At 41.3% G+C, this 16,202-nt stretch overlaps 1 protein-coding gene across 4 annotated transcripts in view; it reads left to right on the forward strand.

Annotated features, from left to right (window-relative positions):
- The window catches only part of HSPA12A (heat shock protein family A (Hsp70) member 12A), a 47,830-nt gene extending 31,636 nt beyond the window's left edge, over positions 1-16,194 (forward strand). For 2 of the 4 annotated variants that reach the window (XM_083741322.1, XM_083741321.1), the window contains exons 7-12: positions 4,000-4,171; positions 6,030-6,116; positions 6,237-6,341; positions 7,716-7,974; positions 8,539-8,642; positions 8,972-16,194. In XM_083741322.1, the coding sequence (XP_083597448.1) occupies positions 4,000-4,171; positions 6,030-6,116; positions 6,237-6,341; positions 7,716-7,974; positions 8,539-8,642; positions 8,972-9,606 (1,362 nt within the window). In that variant the 3' untranslated portion in view covers positions 9,607-16,194. The remainder of the gene's footprint in view (positions 1-3,999; positions 4,172-6,029; positions 6,117-6,236; positions 6,342-7,715; positions 7,975-8,538; positions 8,643-8,971) is intronic. The other 2 variants (XR_014564929.1, XR_014564930.1) reach the window with 2 other exon arrangements.
- Positions 16,195-16,202: the final 8 nt, after the last annotated feature.

The raw sequence follows: 16,202 nt of genomic DNA on the forward strand, positions 1-16,202 counted from the left end.
GCACCAATGCATCTTGTCTGCGTTTCTGCAGCAGCTGTGGTTTGCAAGGAGTAAAAGCCACACTGCTGCAGTGGAACAGAGTTCTTGCTGGGTAGAGCAATGGCTCTTTCCAGCTTTGGAGTGGGGGGGACCTGACAGGATCAGAATCTACTGATCTGGTCATTAGGAGGTTTTCCTTAAAAGGATTTGTATACCTAAGGTCAATACAAAATAGGACAAAGTGTTGTAAACAGTGATTTCTAGATCATCCTGGTACACAGGAAAAGCACAGGCTGCCTCATTTTTGGTCTGGGGTGCTTGGTATATCAGCTTGTCACATGCACAACAACCACCCCCAGAAGCATCATAAATCCCATAGGTGCAGTGGCAAAGCAATCTCAAGGCTTCTGTATTAGTGTAATAAGTGGTTGGCGTCCCACATTGAGCTCTTAACACAGTGAACATGATTTGTTGATACTCCAGGTCAATTTTCATGCCTGTTTTTTCCATGTACTGATTTCCTCAAAGCCATTTCCTGTGGAAGCTCCCAGCCTGCTCAGATTTGACTACATTCTTCAACAACTCCCAAAACCAAAGCTTTAAAGCAGTTTTCTTTTTTGAGAAGAGTCTTATGTCCTAAGATACACCGTGGTTGGGGTTGGGGTTGGGGCAGGTATATGTTTTGATCGTCACGAGCAACATGGCATGGGGAGGAAGAGTTGTACACCTTAATGTAGTTTTTTTCCTATAGGCTTTGTCCCTTCACTCTGGTTCAGATATATGGGCTCCAGTCCTTTCGTACTGGGCCCCACCTGGAAGTGCATCCCCTTGCTTCAGTTTAGGGTTCCAGGTCTGAGCTCAGGACAAGCTGAAGACCACCAATTTAAATGGATCCAGGAGACTAAGTTCAGGCATGCTTCCCTCTCTTACACACATGAGCAGAAATAAATGTCAGAGAAAAACTGGTTCAACTGCCTTCACTGGTTGAATTTATTTTCAGCTTAGCCCTGATGAGCTGTCAAATCAATATTCATGTTGACATGAAAATAATTGGTAGCAGAAGGGCTAAATGCCACTGCTGCCATATATTAGGCATAATTCAGTGAGCATTATTTGATTTTCTGTTGAAATAGTTCATTCCAAAAGTATGATTGCTGCAAAATACCACAAATCCTGAAGACTTTGCTTCTTTATATCTCTGGCCCTACAAAATTTAACCTAAAAATATTATTCAACTCAGTGATCATTACAAAAGCACTCAAATAACTACAGAATTTTCAACAACAAGGCACCATCTCTCTTACTCTCTAGGATGCAATTTCCGTGAATCTCATCTGATACAGAAGACAAGAGTGAGGACTGCATTTGCTTTTTGGCTTTCCAAAAATAAAAATTATCCCTCTGAGGCATCAGGAAAAGCAGGAGCTAGAGATGAAACAAATTTAGGAGGGATGTCACATGCATGTTTGGTATGTTCTGAGTGCATGTGCCACAGAAGCTTCAGTCAAGTGGTTAAGCTCTGCACATGCAGCAGTTGCTTAGCAGAGTTAACTTTTACTTTGCATGCAAAAACACATACTCCGACATAAACACACTCTGTAAAGTTGTTACAAGTAGGAATCTCTGATCCCGGAGAGGGTTCTTTGCTTCAGCGTTCTTGCTGTCCCCAGCAAGTCTGGAGTTCAGCTGCTTCCAAAGTTCTTCATAAAGTATTCAATTTTCTTCCGCATTTCCAATCAGTCTCCATTGCTCAGATCTCGCCAACACTTAACACTATAACTTGAGCTAAGCTAATTTGACCGTCTTTCCTTTGCTGGTTATTGCTTCCTGTACTTCAGGACAGCAGTGGGAAACCTGTGGCCCTTCACTTGTTGTAGGACTCCTCCCATCAGCCTCAGTATTTCTAGTGGTCAAGGATGATGGGAGTTGTAGTCCAGCAGTCCCCATCCCTGCTTTAGGGGTTAGCACTAAAATGCTGAGAGTTCCCATGTTGAATATGCTGACTTGTCTCTTTGCTGTTGCCATAGATTCTCTCCACACACACCCTTAATACTGTGGTATGTTACGTAGCATACATACAGAACATAATACAAACTTCAAGCTCTTCCCCTCAAAGACTGTGCGTGCGTGTTTACATGCACTCCGTCGTGATGCTTCTTTTTGTTTCTCTGTGCTTGTGACACATTGTGATGAAGGCTATTAGGTAGAGCCTCTGGTAAGTATTGCAACTGACAGCCATGACATGACAGTGCAATGCCCCCCAGCCTTGTGTGGGACTAGGAAGCAAGTGTAACTGTAGCAGCACAAGCAAATTTATACAACCATACACATCTTTTGATTTAAGCCATATTATGCCTCTTCTGCTGAAAGAGAAAGAAGGAATCTTTAATGCTGCTCTGTTTCAAAATGTTTGCAAATAGTGTTTTATAAGATTATTCCGAGCACAAATACTATCTATGTGCCGGTAAATAATGTGTACGGTTATGTGCACTGTACAGTGCTTACAGAACAACCTTACTGGTAGATCAGAGGAGAACTAATATCCAAAGCACTCCTGGGGACATGGCCAGAGAGTGTCATGGTATTTTCCTATCTAGGGGATTCCTTTTTATGTTTTATGATCACACTCAATGGCTTCCAATGGAAATGCATACATCAGCTCCAGGGCTTGTGTATGTTTCTTACTGTTTCAGAGTGGGGGTGGGGTCCAAGCCTTCTCCAAGCCCATCTTGGCCTCTACCGCTGGTGGTATGTCAAGGGCTGCTGAGGGTTTCAGTGCTGGGAAGGGCCTTACAAGGTCAGACCATGGGGATCCATGGAAAGAGCAAGGGGCAGTTGGGTCTCCATCTCCCAGTGAACCATGATCTCCGTATCCCCAGCTTTCTTTTAAAATTAAGTGTCAATTATCTGTAGAACCTGAGTTATGAAGCAAAATGTAGAGGCATGATTATTCTCATTTTTCCATGAAAAAATAGCCTGCTACTCCCCTCTCTAGGGTTAACTGTTTCTACCTGAATGGAGCATGGCAAGCAATGAGCATTGCAAAGAAGGAAAACCAAATCAGGAAAGCTGTGTGCATTGGTGTCATACAGCATTTCCTGATGCCATGCCATGAATATTTTACACGCTCTTGAAAAAAGAATAGCAGTAGAAGTTGCAGATGCTAAGTCTTCCTTCGGTTCCGTCCTGTATATCTGCACAGAAGTGAGCCTCATTGACTTCATTAAGGCATACTCCTAAGTAAGTGGGTATATGATTGCAACCCTAGATACAGAGAATCTTCAGCATTCAAGGATTAGGTCTGTGAATTCAGTGTGCATAACTCTGGCAGGAAAGTATCTAGCGTTCACAAGTGCATGGTTATGTTTTTGAAAGTATTATTAGCTAGCACAAAATCTAGAAAATTAAGATATTCAGGAATATAGCAGGTATTTTAGACTACAATGCTATACCTGCTTATCTGGGAATAAGCCCTAATAAACTATACAATAAGACGCATATAGGATTGTTATGTTAGCAGCCCAGGTATTTCCATCGCACTAGGCAACCTGCAGAACAGATTAGGTTTACTTTACATGATTTGGCATTTTATATTCCTTACACATTAGGAAGAGTGTGAGAGCAATAAAACTGTGTTTTAATGCTGATTAGGCAGAGAAGCCAAAGCTAGTTGTCTGTTTCTTTTGGGGAAACTTTTTCATGAAATTGAACTAGATGCTTGAAAAGGAGATTAATTTACTCTTTTTAACATACCTTTTGTTTATCTTGCTATATCATATGCAGCTATGTCATTCTATTCAGTAGGGGAAATGCATGCATCTCTCCTAGCTATGAATCCTTGAAATGAACTAGATGTTCTCCCCCCCCCCCCCAAAACCATGATATTTAGCATATGAAAATAAGAGAAGTGAAAAGAAAGAAGCATAGGAATGAATGAAAGCCTCAGGATTAACAAAGCTACTTCACTGAAGGCAGCTGATCATTTCCTCTCCCCTCCTTGTTTGATTCCTTTATTCACAGGCAGGAATGGCATCCCCAGAAAACCCTGAGCAGCTCATAATTGCCCTGGAGCCAGAGGCTGCATCCATCTACTGCAGGAAGCTCCGCCTTCATCAGATGATAGACTTAAGCAGCAAAGGGCCTGTCAATGGTTATAACCCAAGTGAGACCATTGCCACTGGCTTTACACCAGGTAGGGCTGATTTAATTGAGCTATGATTAGTGCTCAACCTAATTTTCTACTCACCCTTTCTTGCCAAAATCTTTCATAGCAAGATGTCTTCCAAATTTCCTGGCCAACTCTTGATTTTCACACTGGGAGAACCTGGATGGGTAATTGCCAGCCCTAACAATAGAAACTACAACTACCCAGTCAGGCTCATTAAAGTGTGAACTTTTCAGCTGTTTCACAGTTTTAAGTGTTTCTGAACTGTGTTATCAAATGTGAGCCTGTGCCAAAAGTGGAATTAAAATTCCGAGAACGTTTTCCAGATGGATAGGGGAATTCTATACCCATGCTGATTTTATGAATGGAAGAGAATGGAAACTTGCTTAGGTTAATTGATCTGTGTCAGGTTGGGTGGGGGGGAGCAGCCAACCCAACACCTGTATTGCTGTAGCTTACCTGGACAGGAGTGGGGCAGGTTGGCTGCCAGGTCCAGGCTGCTTGGACATATCAGCAGGAGCACCACACTGGCTCTACCTATGTGCCTGCACAGCCTCCCCCTTGCCATCATCTCACCCCAGCCCTGTTTAGGGTAAGCTGTAGTGACGCCAGTGTGGTGTAGTGGTTAAGAGTGGTAGTCTCGTAATCTGGGGAACCCGGTTTGCGTCTCCGCTCCTCCACATGCCGCTGCTGGGTGACCTTGGGCCAGTCACACTTCTTTGAAGTCTCTCAGCCCCACTCACCTCACAGAGTGTTTGTTGTGGGGGAGGAAGGGAAAGGAGAATGTTAGCCGCTTTGAGACTCCTTAAAGGGAGTGAAAGGCAGGATATCAAATCCAAACTCTTCTTCTTCTTCAGTCTTGAGTGGGTGGCTCTGCTCCAGCACATAGGCCACTTGCCTAAAAGGGATTCAGAGTGTGGCATAACAACTCTGTTGACGAGTGTGAGCATAAAATTAGAATACTATTTCTTCCAGATTACCTGGTCCAGGCACTGGGGAAACAAATGTTTTGAACATCCATTGAGACATTCTCATGGGAAAGTTCCATCAAAACAACCAGGAATTGTGCAAGACTGCAATTCTGGGGACAGCTGTACAATAAGAAAGGGACTAGAGTAGATGACCTTCGGATTCTGTGGTTATATGCTACTCCTAGCATGATATTAAAAGAGTAACTTCCAACCTGTTGCTTTCCTTGATCTAAAGAAAACCATGATACTACGTTCATTCATAGTACAAAGAGTGCTTGCAATTAAAACAGTTATTCTTTCTTTTTTAGTGATAGTAACAAACAATGTGCATATCTTGAGTCCCCAATTCACAGATGGTTTGTTTAACGTATGCAACTCTCTTATGGGCCAGCAAAATAGAAGACGGGAATTTGCCTTTATGCCACCATGACTCTTGAGTGTCTTAAAATCAGCAAGCAATTTTGCAAAGAACACAGTGTCCCTGGCGCTGTGCATATTTGCAAAATTGGTAACACACCTGATCCCCTCTAAATATATATATATTCATATCACAAGTACTATCCCTGAATACAGATTTAATTTAGTCAGACTTCAAATTCTGTATTGATGCGCCCTCTGCTGGCAGAATTGTGATTTATTCAGAACCAACGAAGATCCTAACAGAGATTGTGATTTGTTCAGTTAAAAGCCTTTAGCTGCTGCCACTGTCCTGTTTAGAACCAATTTGTTGTAAGAATTAAAGGAATGTCTGTGAATTGGGGTCATGGCTTTTATCCCCAAACCATTAGGACAAGTGCTTAGCAATATGATGACTAGCCAGCTTTCAGTGTTCTTCCATTTTGTGATCTGCAGGGTACACATCCAACTTGTTCATGCTTTCTTACAATTAGTGTTTTGTCTCTGTCATCCTCTAGCTAAAGAACACATTCGTCGTAACCGTCAAAGCCGCACCTTTATGGTTGAAAACGTCATAGGAGAGATCTGGTCCGAGTTGGAAGAAGGTAGTGTCCTTTCCTGAGTCACCTTGGCCCTTGCTGCCTGTCAGCAGCAGCATCTGTGCAAAAATGTAGTTATATCATTTGACTCTAATACATGGCTTGTGATTCCTCTTGTATTAACAGGCGACCGTTACATAGTTGTTGATAGTGGAGGAGGGACAGTTGATGTTACAGTCCACCAGATAAGGTTACCTGAAGGACACTTAAAGGAACTCTACAAGGCAACAGGTGAAGTTGCATTCTTCACTCCTACTCATTGTATAACATATGCATTTAACCAGTAGAGGGCAGCACAGCAGGGCAGTGCTGCTCACTTGTGCTCTGGTGGGTCACATAGCTGCTGCTTGCCAAACACACCAACAGGAGTGCCAGATTGGCTCTGCTGGTGTGTTTGCACCGTGTTGAACTCGCCACTGCCTTGCCTCTTTACCTCCTGATAAGCAAGCAACCGGAGGTTAAGTGAGTGGTGGTTCTGTATCATGCAGCCCACCACTGAATTTCATTGTTATTAAATGAAGTGATGACAATGTTCACAGACATGTGTATGCTCTGTACCAAGGGAACTCTGATTCTGTACCAAGAACAAGCAGATTACGTTGTTGTTGTTGTTGTTGTTGTTGTTGTCATCACCGCCACTCACCCTTTACCAGCAGATTCTGAAGCAGGTTACAGTAATCTAAAAATCAATATTGAAAATAGTTAAAACAAATCACAGTCACGGGAATAGGGTGGGTCCTGAAAACACACATCTTAGGTGTCGAAAGCTAGCTGAAAACTGCATAGGGAAGGTTTCTGAGGGGAGGGATGTTCATAACTTAGGGGCTACCACAAAGAATGCCCTTTCCCAGACCTTACACTCCAAACTTCTGAGGTTGGAAGAACAACCAAGAGGGCTTCCGCTGCTGATCGTAATACCAGAGAAGTGTTTTATGGAAGGAGCCAGTCTTTCAGGTGTTAAGTAAATTTACATTGGTTTTTTTTTATTTAACATGCTTCCCCCATCAGTTTTTCAGGAAAGGCAAAGAGGATGGGCAATCAAAGAGAGGAGGGAGGCTTTGAAGTTTTCCGAGGAGTTGAAGCCAGAAGACAAGAAATGGGAACTTCAGGAAAGGGGGAAGAGATTATAAATAGCACATTAAAATTGTGTGCCTGGACCAGACTACATAGTACATTAGTTACATATTCGTGTCTTTAGGTGCGCACTCCATAGGAAGCTTCTCCGCTTCGGAAGTTCATGGATTTCAAGCAAACGCATAGGGTGTTTGAAATGATTGAGCATGGCTGAGTTAGGTCTATTAATTTCATTAGGTCTCCTCTGAGCAACAGTTAGTTGAATTCCACCCATGTATCTGAATTCTGCTTATGACATGCTCCTCCTGAGGTTGCTTACTCAATAATCACCTCCCTGAATTCAGAAGTTAATCCCTACTAAATGTATTTAAGATTGCAGCTCCAAGTTTGCCTCAACTGTACACAGTATGTTTTTCTATGGCTTGATTTTCGAGTCCATATTGCAATGCCCGTGCAATATTTAAAATATGTTGTTTGCATCATTCCTTAAGTGATATGTTTGATTAATGGTTCTAATTGTCTCTGATGCAGGTGGGCCGCATGGTTCCTTAGGGGTAGACTATGAATTTGAAAGACTCCTGTGTAAAATATTTGGAGAAGATTTTATTGAACAATTTAAGATCAAGCGGCCTGCTGCCTGGGTTGATCTGATGATCGCGTTTGAATCACGCAAAAGGGCGGCTGCACCAGATCGGACTAATCCACTCAACATCACCCTGCCTTTCTCGTTCATTGACTACTACAAGAAATTTCGAGGACACAGTGTGGAACACGCCTTAAGGAAAAGCAAGTAAGTACTTTTAAGTTAACAGAATCCAAAGAGATTTTTGTGTTCTTTGCCACACAAAAGGAATAATCAGTCCAAGTAAGACTGAAGAAAATTAATTCCTGGCAATATGTGAAGGAGATGGCATTCTGTTGTATGAAATATACAAACTGCTTCATGGCCTGAGGCATCAAAGATAAAAATACAAAACAAACAAACAACAAACCCCCAAACAAATTCTAAAACAAATTCTACAATATCTCAGGGGTCAACTTTCTTAAAACAAAAGCATCTTTGGTTGGCACCTGAACATCATGGTAGAAATAAAAAACAGACAGAAGGCAAACCAAAGCAGCCTTTTCTTCAGCATGGGTGGTCTCCCACTTGCTCTCCCTATTTATCATGGCCTTAGCTAATGTAAATAAAAAATCTCATTGGTTACATAGTGAGGATGTGACATTGGAATCCTTTCCTTTCCAGCTTTTTGAAACATCTTGAGTTAGTAACATCATTTTTGCTAAGTGAGCAGCATTTCATTAAAAAGCATTTCTTTTAAAAGCAAACTTTCTTATCATGTCCTGTTTACAGTGTAGATTTTGTGAAGTGGTCATCCCAAGGAATGCTGAGGATGAGTCCCGATGCAATGAATGCTCTCTTCAAGCCTACCATTGATGAAATCATACAACATCTCAGTAAGTATCAAGGGTGTGTTTGAATGTCTTAAGGACTTTTAAAAGACCCACTGACATGAACAGTCCTAACTTAGTCAATGGGGTTACTCTGAGGAGAACTAACATTGGTGGGAAAGAATGCCAAGTGAGTAGAACTTAGCTGGATACAACATTCTAGATCTGAAGAGCACCTAGCCTACTTTGATTCCTTCACAATGTCATTCTGTGAATCATACTGGATTCCTCACACTCCATTTAGTGAGTTTTCCTGTCATTTGTCATTGTGTTCTCTTAATACCTGCAAAGGTATTACTGTTATTCTGACCATGTGGATTTTCCTCTCCACCAAGGTGATTTGTTTGAAAAGCCAGAAGTAACAAATGTGAAGTTCCTCTTCCTGGTGGGCGGATTTGCTGAAGCTCCGCTACTACAGCAAGCTATCCAGAATGCTTTCGGCTCCAAATGCCGAATCATTATTCCTCAGGATGTGGGGCTCACGATCCTCAAAGGAGCCGTCTTATTTGGTCTGGATCCTGCTGTCATTAAAGTGCGCCGCTCTCCCCTGACCTACGGGGTAGGAGTCCTGAATCGTTACGTGGAGGGCAAGCATCCTGCAGAAAAGCTGCTAGTTAAAGATGGCACCCGCTGGTGCACGGATGTCTTTGACAAATTCATTTCTGCTGACCAGTCGGTGGCTCTTGGGGAGACTGTGTCGCGCAGCTATACACCTGCCAAGCCTTCGCAGCTGGTCATCGTGATCAACATCTACAGCTCGGAACATGACCACGTCAGTTTCATTACTGAGCCAGGGGTGAAGAAGTGTGGCACTCTGCGCCTGGATCTCACAGGAACTGATACGTCCGCGCCAAGCAGGAGGGAGATCAAAACACTAATGCAATTTGGGGACACTGAGATCAAAGCCATGGCAATTGACGTTGCCACTTCTAAAAGTGTCAAAGCTGGTATTGATTTCCTAAACTACTAGTGCTCCTCCCCTGCCCCCCACCCGTTAGTCCAACACTCTGTTCTCTCATTTTTCATGTGTCACCAAAATGGACTTGCATTTCAGCCAGACGGAAAAAGGAGAGAACCATTAGAAGGGAAACGTCAGGCATTTTTGTTGTTGTCGTTCTCAAAATTATCTGTCCAGGAATCCGAAATTTACATGGTTATTAGGTGCTAAACATGAAACGGAATAATCCAAAATGGCTAAATGCATTGTGAGAATTAGTCGTTGAAATATCACTGCCCTCTTGATTGGGAAAACAAATCATTTTACTGGAAGTATTCCACATGTGCTGTATTTGGGGCCCAAAATGTCAAAGCTCATATTCATGGTCCTACATTGAAGACCCTAATATAGCAAATGGCAAGCTGTCTCACTGACGCCAACAAGTGCTTCGGACAGCAGGAGGTCATCACTGCAGCCCTAAATTAAAGTGGTCCTCTCAAGTGCTGCTGTTAATTGTCAGCGGAGATTTATAGGTCTTTAGCAGTTTTAAAACCAGACCTCTCTTATTTATATGCTTTAATACGAGTGCTAGAGGTGAAGTATGTAGCCTTTCTTTGTAAAAGACAAAAAAAAAACCAGCACTTACCACCCAGGCAAGGTACATTTACTTGTTGGGGATATATGATGACTGGTAGCTTTTGCTTCTGTTTTAGCAAACTTCCAAGCCACAAAGCAGATTTGTTAAGGCTGCAGCCCATTTAAAGGAATCAATTAAATCTGCAAAACATTCACTAAGTATTGCAAGGAGCATACATTTCAAATTAGCAGATATGATACACAATCTCATTTTAAGACAGGCACACCCTTTTTAAGTAAAGGGGAAAAGGATGATGTTTGCCACCTGCGGTTTGTATAAGTAGTTTGTGTAAATACACATTGTATTTAAAACAATGTGTTGGATCTAGACTTTGTGATATCTAGAGCAGACCCACTGAAATCAATGACACAGGCTAGTTGATCAAGTGCAGTGATTCCAGTGGATCTACCCGAAGTGTTAATCTAACCTGATTAATCCAGGAATAGGGGAACCTGTAGCCCTCCAGTCTCCACCAGTCCCAGTCAGATCACCAGTGGTCAGAGATGATGAGAGTTACAGTCCAACAACATCTGAACGGCTCTCCCTGGATTAGCCATTAACATTGCAGCCCAAGTATTTGAGTATTTCTTCTTCTTTGTTCATTGGAAAGAGAAGTTTTTTAAAGTCTCCCTTCTCAACAGTTTTTACAAATTTAAGAGCTCCCACCTCACATTTTACTTTGGGACTTTATGTGGTAGGTGGGGATTTTTATTTTTATTAAAAAAAAACACATACTTCCAGCTAGCTGTTGGGCAGACCTCATGCAAAAGAAATTAAGGGGTATGGTGGCAGTGGCTGCCCAGAAAGCACCTCTATTCTCAGGTTGGAGAAAGCAAGGAGCCATTTTCATTACCTCTCTCATACTTGTTAAGAAACAGGAAATATATACTGTGTTGGTCCTAGAAAGTGAGATCCAGTAAAAGAAAAGGGATACCTTTATACAGGGCCAACTTATTTCACCTGTTCATGAAAGAACTATATAAAATGCTTATTGTTATTTAGAATGATTCATCAGGAAAAAAGAAAACAGGTTGTTATATCCACAACTCTATAGAGAGTAGTTAGTTACTATACCTGTCATTCATTTGCGTCCAAAATACCATATTTTTTTCTCTATAAGACTCATTTTTCCCTCCTAAAAAGTAAGGGGAAATGTGTGTGCATCTTATGGAGCCAATGCAGGCTGCGCAGCTATCCCAGAAGCCAGATCACTGCGCAGCGATCCCTCTTGCTGTTCTGGCTTCTGAGATTCAGAATTTTTTTTTTCTTGTTTTCCTCGTCCAAAAACTAGGTGTGTCTTGTGGTCTGGTGCGTTTTATAGAGCGAAAAATACGGTACTTGCTTTCCCATTCTCTTCCATTGATGTAACTGTATACCCAGCCCTGAAAAACATAAGCCGTGAAGTGGGCCATTTCCAGCTTTCCTCCTCACCTGCTTCTGTGATAAAGTACATCCGGAAGAAGCTTAAAATCTATTGGGGGGGAGGGATTCCCAGGAGATACTGTACATATAGGCAGGACAGGAAGTTCAGCTGTATTGCATTTGGCCTGCAGAGGGAGCATGAACACTGTTTCTCCAAGAAATGAGAGACTCTCCTGCCCCTGCTCCCACACAACCTAAGAAAGGAACATGGCACATATCTTGAGCACTGCCAGCTTCAAAACTCTCAAAAGCTTTAGGCAACAAACTAGATCCCTTCCCGGTGTGAATTACAGCAGCTGAACATAAGAAATCCCCCCAACACAGAAGTTGCTTTAAACTGAGGTGTGATGTGGCTGCGTCCACCTAACAGTTTCCTGGATTTGCACATGGCCTGCAGTTCTGCATTACTACATACCAAATGTGATTAGAGGTGGCTTGGGGAAAATATGTTTCTTTGTGCTGCAGGTCCTTCAAGACTGGCAATTTGCAGCGTGGAGGCAGCTCCCATGCCATGCAGTCTAAAGCCACAATGCAGGGCTTTTGATATGTGGCCATTTCCAGATAGACTGGATTTGCAGCCAGACACCCTCACCACCGATGGAGAAGGTCAGCCATGTTTCCCCGCCCACAACATTTTGAAAACACATTGTGATCCACTGAACCCCAGTCATGCCTCCAACGCACCAGAACGTTACCGTAATCGTGTAGTTACACCCTTTTCCAGTTAGCTATGCATGAGTGAAAAGCCATAGACCCTTTTTACTTTTAAAAACGTAAGATTATTGATCAGGCACTTATATTTTAGGGGCCATTGTGCAAATGCTTAAAAATTCAGTGAAGAATTTTAAAGGGGCCCCATTTGCATTATATCCATTATATAATTCCCTGATAGAATGTGAATAAGCTTTGCTGAATTAGCTATCACAGGGATGGACTGGATAATTCTAGTCACAGTATCTAGCTTGCTGTTCCTTAAATAATTATTCTACTGAATAATTAGAAAGTGTGCATGCTGGCTTTCCTTTGTTTTCATCCTGTCTGCTGTGTTTTAAAGGCAAACGATTTGTTTTTCTGTATGTGTAAGTGTATGTGGCCTTCCATGGTTTACAAATAAGCAACTCCTTTGGGTGAGCTATGAACAATATTACATGATGTATATACAATATTTAAATATTGTACAGATGCTTTCTTTCTAAAGTGCTATTTTCTTGTACAGAGTGCTCTTTACCTCTGTTGATTTGCATTCAGTGGTTAATTTTAAATAACATAGTTTCACAGTCTGCTTCAGTAATTATAGGCTTTTAAAGATGGTGAGATATGAAATGCACAATGATGATCTTGTAATAACAGGAGGGGAGCATGAAGAGTGTCAGACAATCCCACACTCTTCTTGCTATGCAAAGAATAGCATACAGAAACACCTTTGGGTTTTGAATTCTTTTTAACAGCCCCAGTTCCATTTGAAGTACCGTAATCCATAGGAATTACAGTGGTTAAAGGCCTTTTATACATCAGGTCTTCTTCTCCTACCTGAAAACTAGATGATCATTTGGGGCATTTATTACCCTAAATGATCTCCAGTTTCAAACCATATGTTTTATTTCAATGATATCTCTTTATTCCTAGATTCAGGCTAAACACAGACCACCAGCCACATATGGAGAGTGCAGCTTGCTGCCTGCCAGGTACTCTAAAAAAAAATAGACGGATTCTCAAGTACCAGAATAGCCACAAAACATGGCCAGTTCATTGCATTTGACTTGGTGATTTGCCAGCCGTGCAGGCCCCTACTAGACTAGAACAGAATGCATATGTCGTCATAAGCTAGAACACCAGGGGTGGCAAGCTAGAATGGCAAAAGATCGCTTGATATTAATTGTGTTGGACTCCTTTCGGTCCGCTACATCTTCTGATAGGCAATTGCTGCCTGGAAGATACAACACAAGATCATCTTGCATGACGGCTTCCTTGCTTTATGACATGGCTCTTCCCAGAATCCCAGTTGTCCTGGAAAAGCATTGTTTCAAGTTGTAGCATCTTCATCATACATGCAGTCAAAGGAGCAGGGGCCTGGTATAACGGAGCACCTGCAAGGCCAAGGATCCCACCACCAGTCTTCCTAGCCCTGCTGCACTGCTTCCTTTTGCAGCGTGTCCCTGTTCACTTGCCTTCTCTGAGTGAGCAATAAGCAAAAGAGCAGTAACCCAACACCTTATTGTCTCCAGCTGGGAGGTGCTGCACTGGGAAGAGATTTCATTCCGCAGGGACTCCTGCAAAATCCTTACCAAACACTATTAAGTCCCCACTGCTGGAAACTGCCAGGGTGGCAGGGAGGATCCAAAAAGGACATAGATAAATTGATCTCTAGTAGTGAGAATCTCCTAAGACACTATCCAGCCATTATTTCTGTAACTGTCAGTCATTTCTGATCCTTTACAGCAGCAGAATGCTATCTTTATATTCTTGCTCATTTTCTCCTTTCCATAACTGTGATAGTCTCATTTGCTTCTTTTCTCCCAGTCACAAAACATGATTAGATGGCCAGTCCTCAGATTACATTATATTTTCAAGTTGACAAATCAGCTCTTAAAATGTTAAACTCCCTTTTCATCACACAGACAAATTTTAAATGTGGAATTCTTCAGTTTTCTAGCATACGTTCAAGAAAATGTTCTCACTAAATTGTCTTTAGCTGTTGCATCTATATATTTTTTAATATGGGATGTTTCCCTAATACATTGTTATTAGAAGCATGATTCCACTTTCTGTATGGAAGAACACTGCAAAGTGTACTATAAAACTTCTTACACTTTTTCTTCTGTGAACAAAAGTATGTAAAAAAATTATGTGTATTAGCATATCTGCATTAGTAGCACATTTGAATGTCTTATCAAAATTGCTGTCATTCCAGGTTAAAAGTGCTATAAACCTGCAATCCTGAGATTTCGGTTTATAAATTATCCACTAAATTATCATACCAAACTTTCTAAGTTTTCCATCCTGTTCCCTAAACTTCAAAAGGGATATTATTTCACTTGGATAGTAAGATAATTATATTAATCTAGGTGAGCTAAATTTTGCATAGCAATACAGCGGTTTACAAGAAAGAACATCTTTTGGATGGAGGTATGTGAGTTATCTGATTAATTCCCCTGATGTAATTTGCTCAGTGTGCTTGCAGCCAATGAAGGGAGATAACTCGTGGATGGCAGCAGCTCCTTAGAAATACATCATGCAGCAAACCAACCTCTTAAGGCTGAATTCTTGCCCATCTGAATCCCTCTGAAGTACATGAAACTAAGGCAACTGCAAATATGTTGGCTGGGCTACAGAACTAGCTGTTATGTGTACTGAATATTTAAATATAATCAGACTTCAGTAACTAATTTTTAAAACTCTGCTATAGCACTGTTGCTATTATTGTGAGATTTCTAATTTTTAAAAAAGCTTATTTCCCCCACCCCATCTTCATCAGCCCCCCAAAAGCAGTATAATTTTGCTGGGCATGCTCTCTGCCACTTAGAATCCATCCCTGTTCTCCCAAATAATAGCAAATTAGGTTTGGTGTCTAAGGGAACCTTTTAGAAATAGAATGTGATGCTATACGTACAGGCTTTTGTATGAGCCCTATGCTAAATTTAAAGGAAGTGGCACATGAATTTTCACTTGTAAGTACCGTAGAAACTGGTAAAGTGATAGATGTTTGCCAGATGAGAGTAAGAAACACAATTTTCCATGTGTTTTCTGCTGCAGGGTTGGTTGATTGTTGTTTACAGATCTTGATCAATAGAAATTTAAGGGAAAGGTTCTGCTCTGTGCCATATTACAGGGACCCAAACTTTTACCCTGACAGCAAAACTTGCTTTGCTTTCTGTGGAAGTTTCTATCTGAACCCAATCATGGAAAACCAAAGCAACTTACCATAAACCTGGAAATTAAAAATGATGGCAGAGTTTATAAAATACAGTGAGCTGGATGCGGATTAAGTTGAAATTAGTTCCCATTGAAATAAACGACATGATTTAAGTCATGACAAATGTTTCATATTGATTTCAAAAGGAACTAAATTCAACTAAGTGCAATACTATACATGTTTACTCAGAAGTAGGCCCTGTTGAGTTGCCAGGTAAGTTGGTATAGGATTGTAGACTTAAACTGGATCCATCCCAGTGCTATTAAAGAAACCTCAACCAATGCTGTAAGCACCTTGCAGTAATCCAAATAAACAAGCGTTGAAATATATTATTAAAAGATATAATTTTCTTGCAGTGATGTAACTGCAGTAGCAAAACTGCATTATTTACACACTTTAAAATCCACAGCACATTGTGTAAAGGTTGTTGGGCATAATGCTACAATATTCTTCTTTGCTTTCATAATTCATCAAATATATTGTAAAAAAATAAATAAACACCCGATCATTGTAATCTCATTCAATTTCTTCCCTGTGCAAGACTACAAACCTCCCTTAAAGTCCTGGAGCAGATCACAGCTTTTCACTGTTGCATCTTCTGAGTACTGTGCTCTTCAAAAAGTGTCAAATAAAACACAGTAAACTGTGAGGGAAGAT

Source organism: Podarcis gaigeae (genome assembly GCF_964106915.1).
Source record: "Podarcis gaigeae genome assembly, chromosome: 5".
NCBI classification, from domain to species: Eukaryota; Metazoa; Chordata; class Lepidosauria; order Squamata; family Lacertidae; genus Podarcis; species Podarcis gaigeae.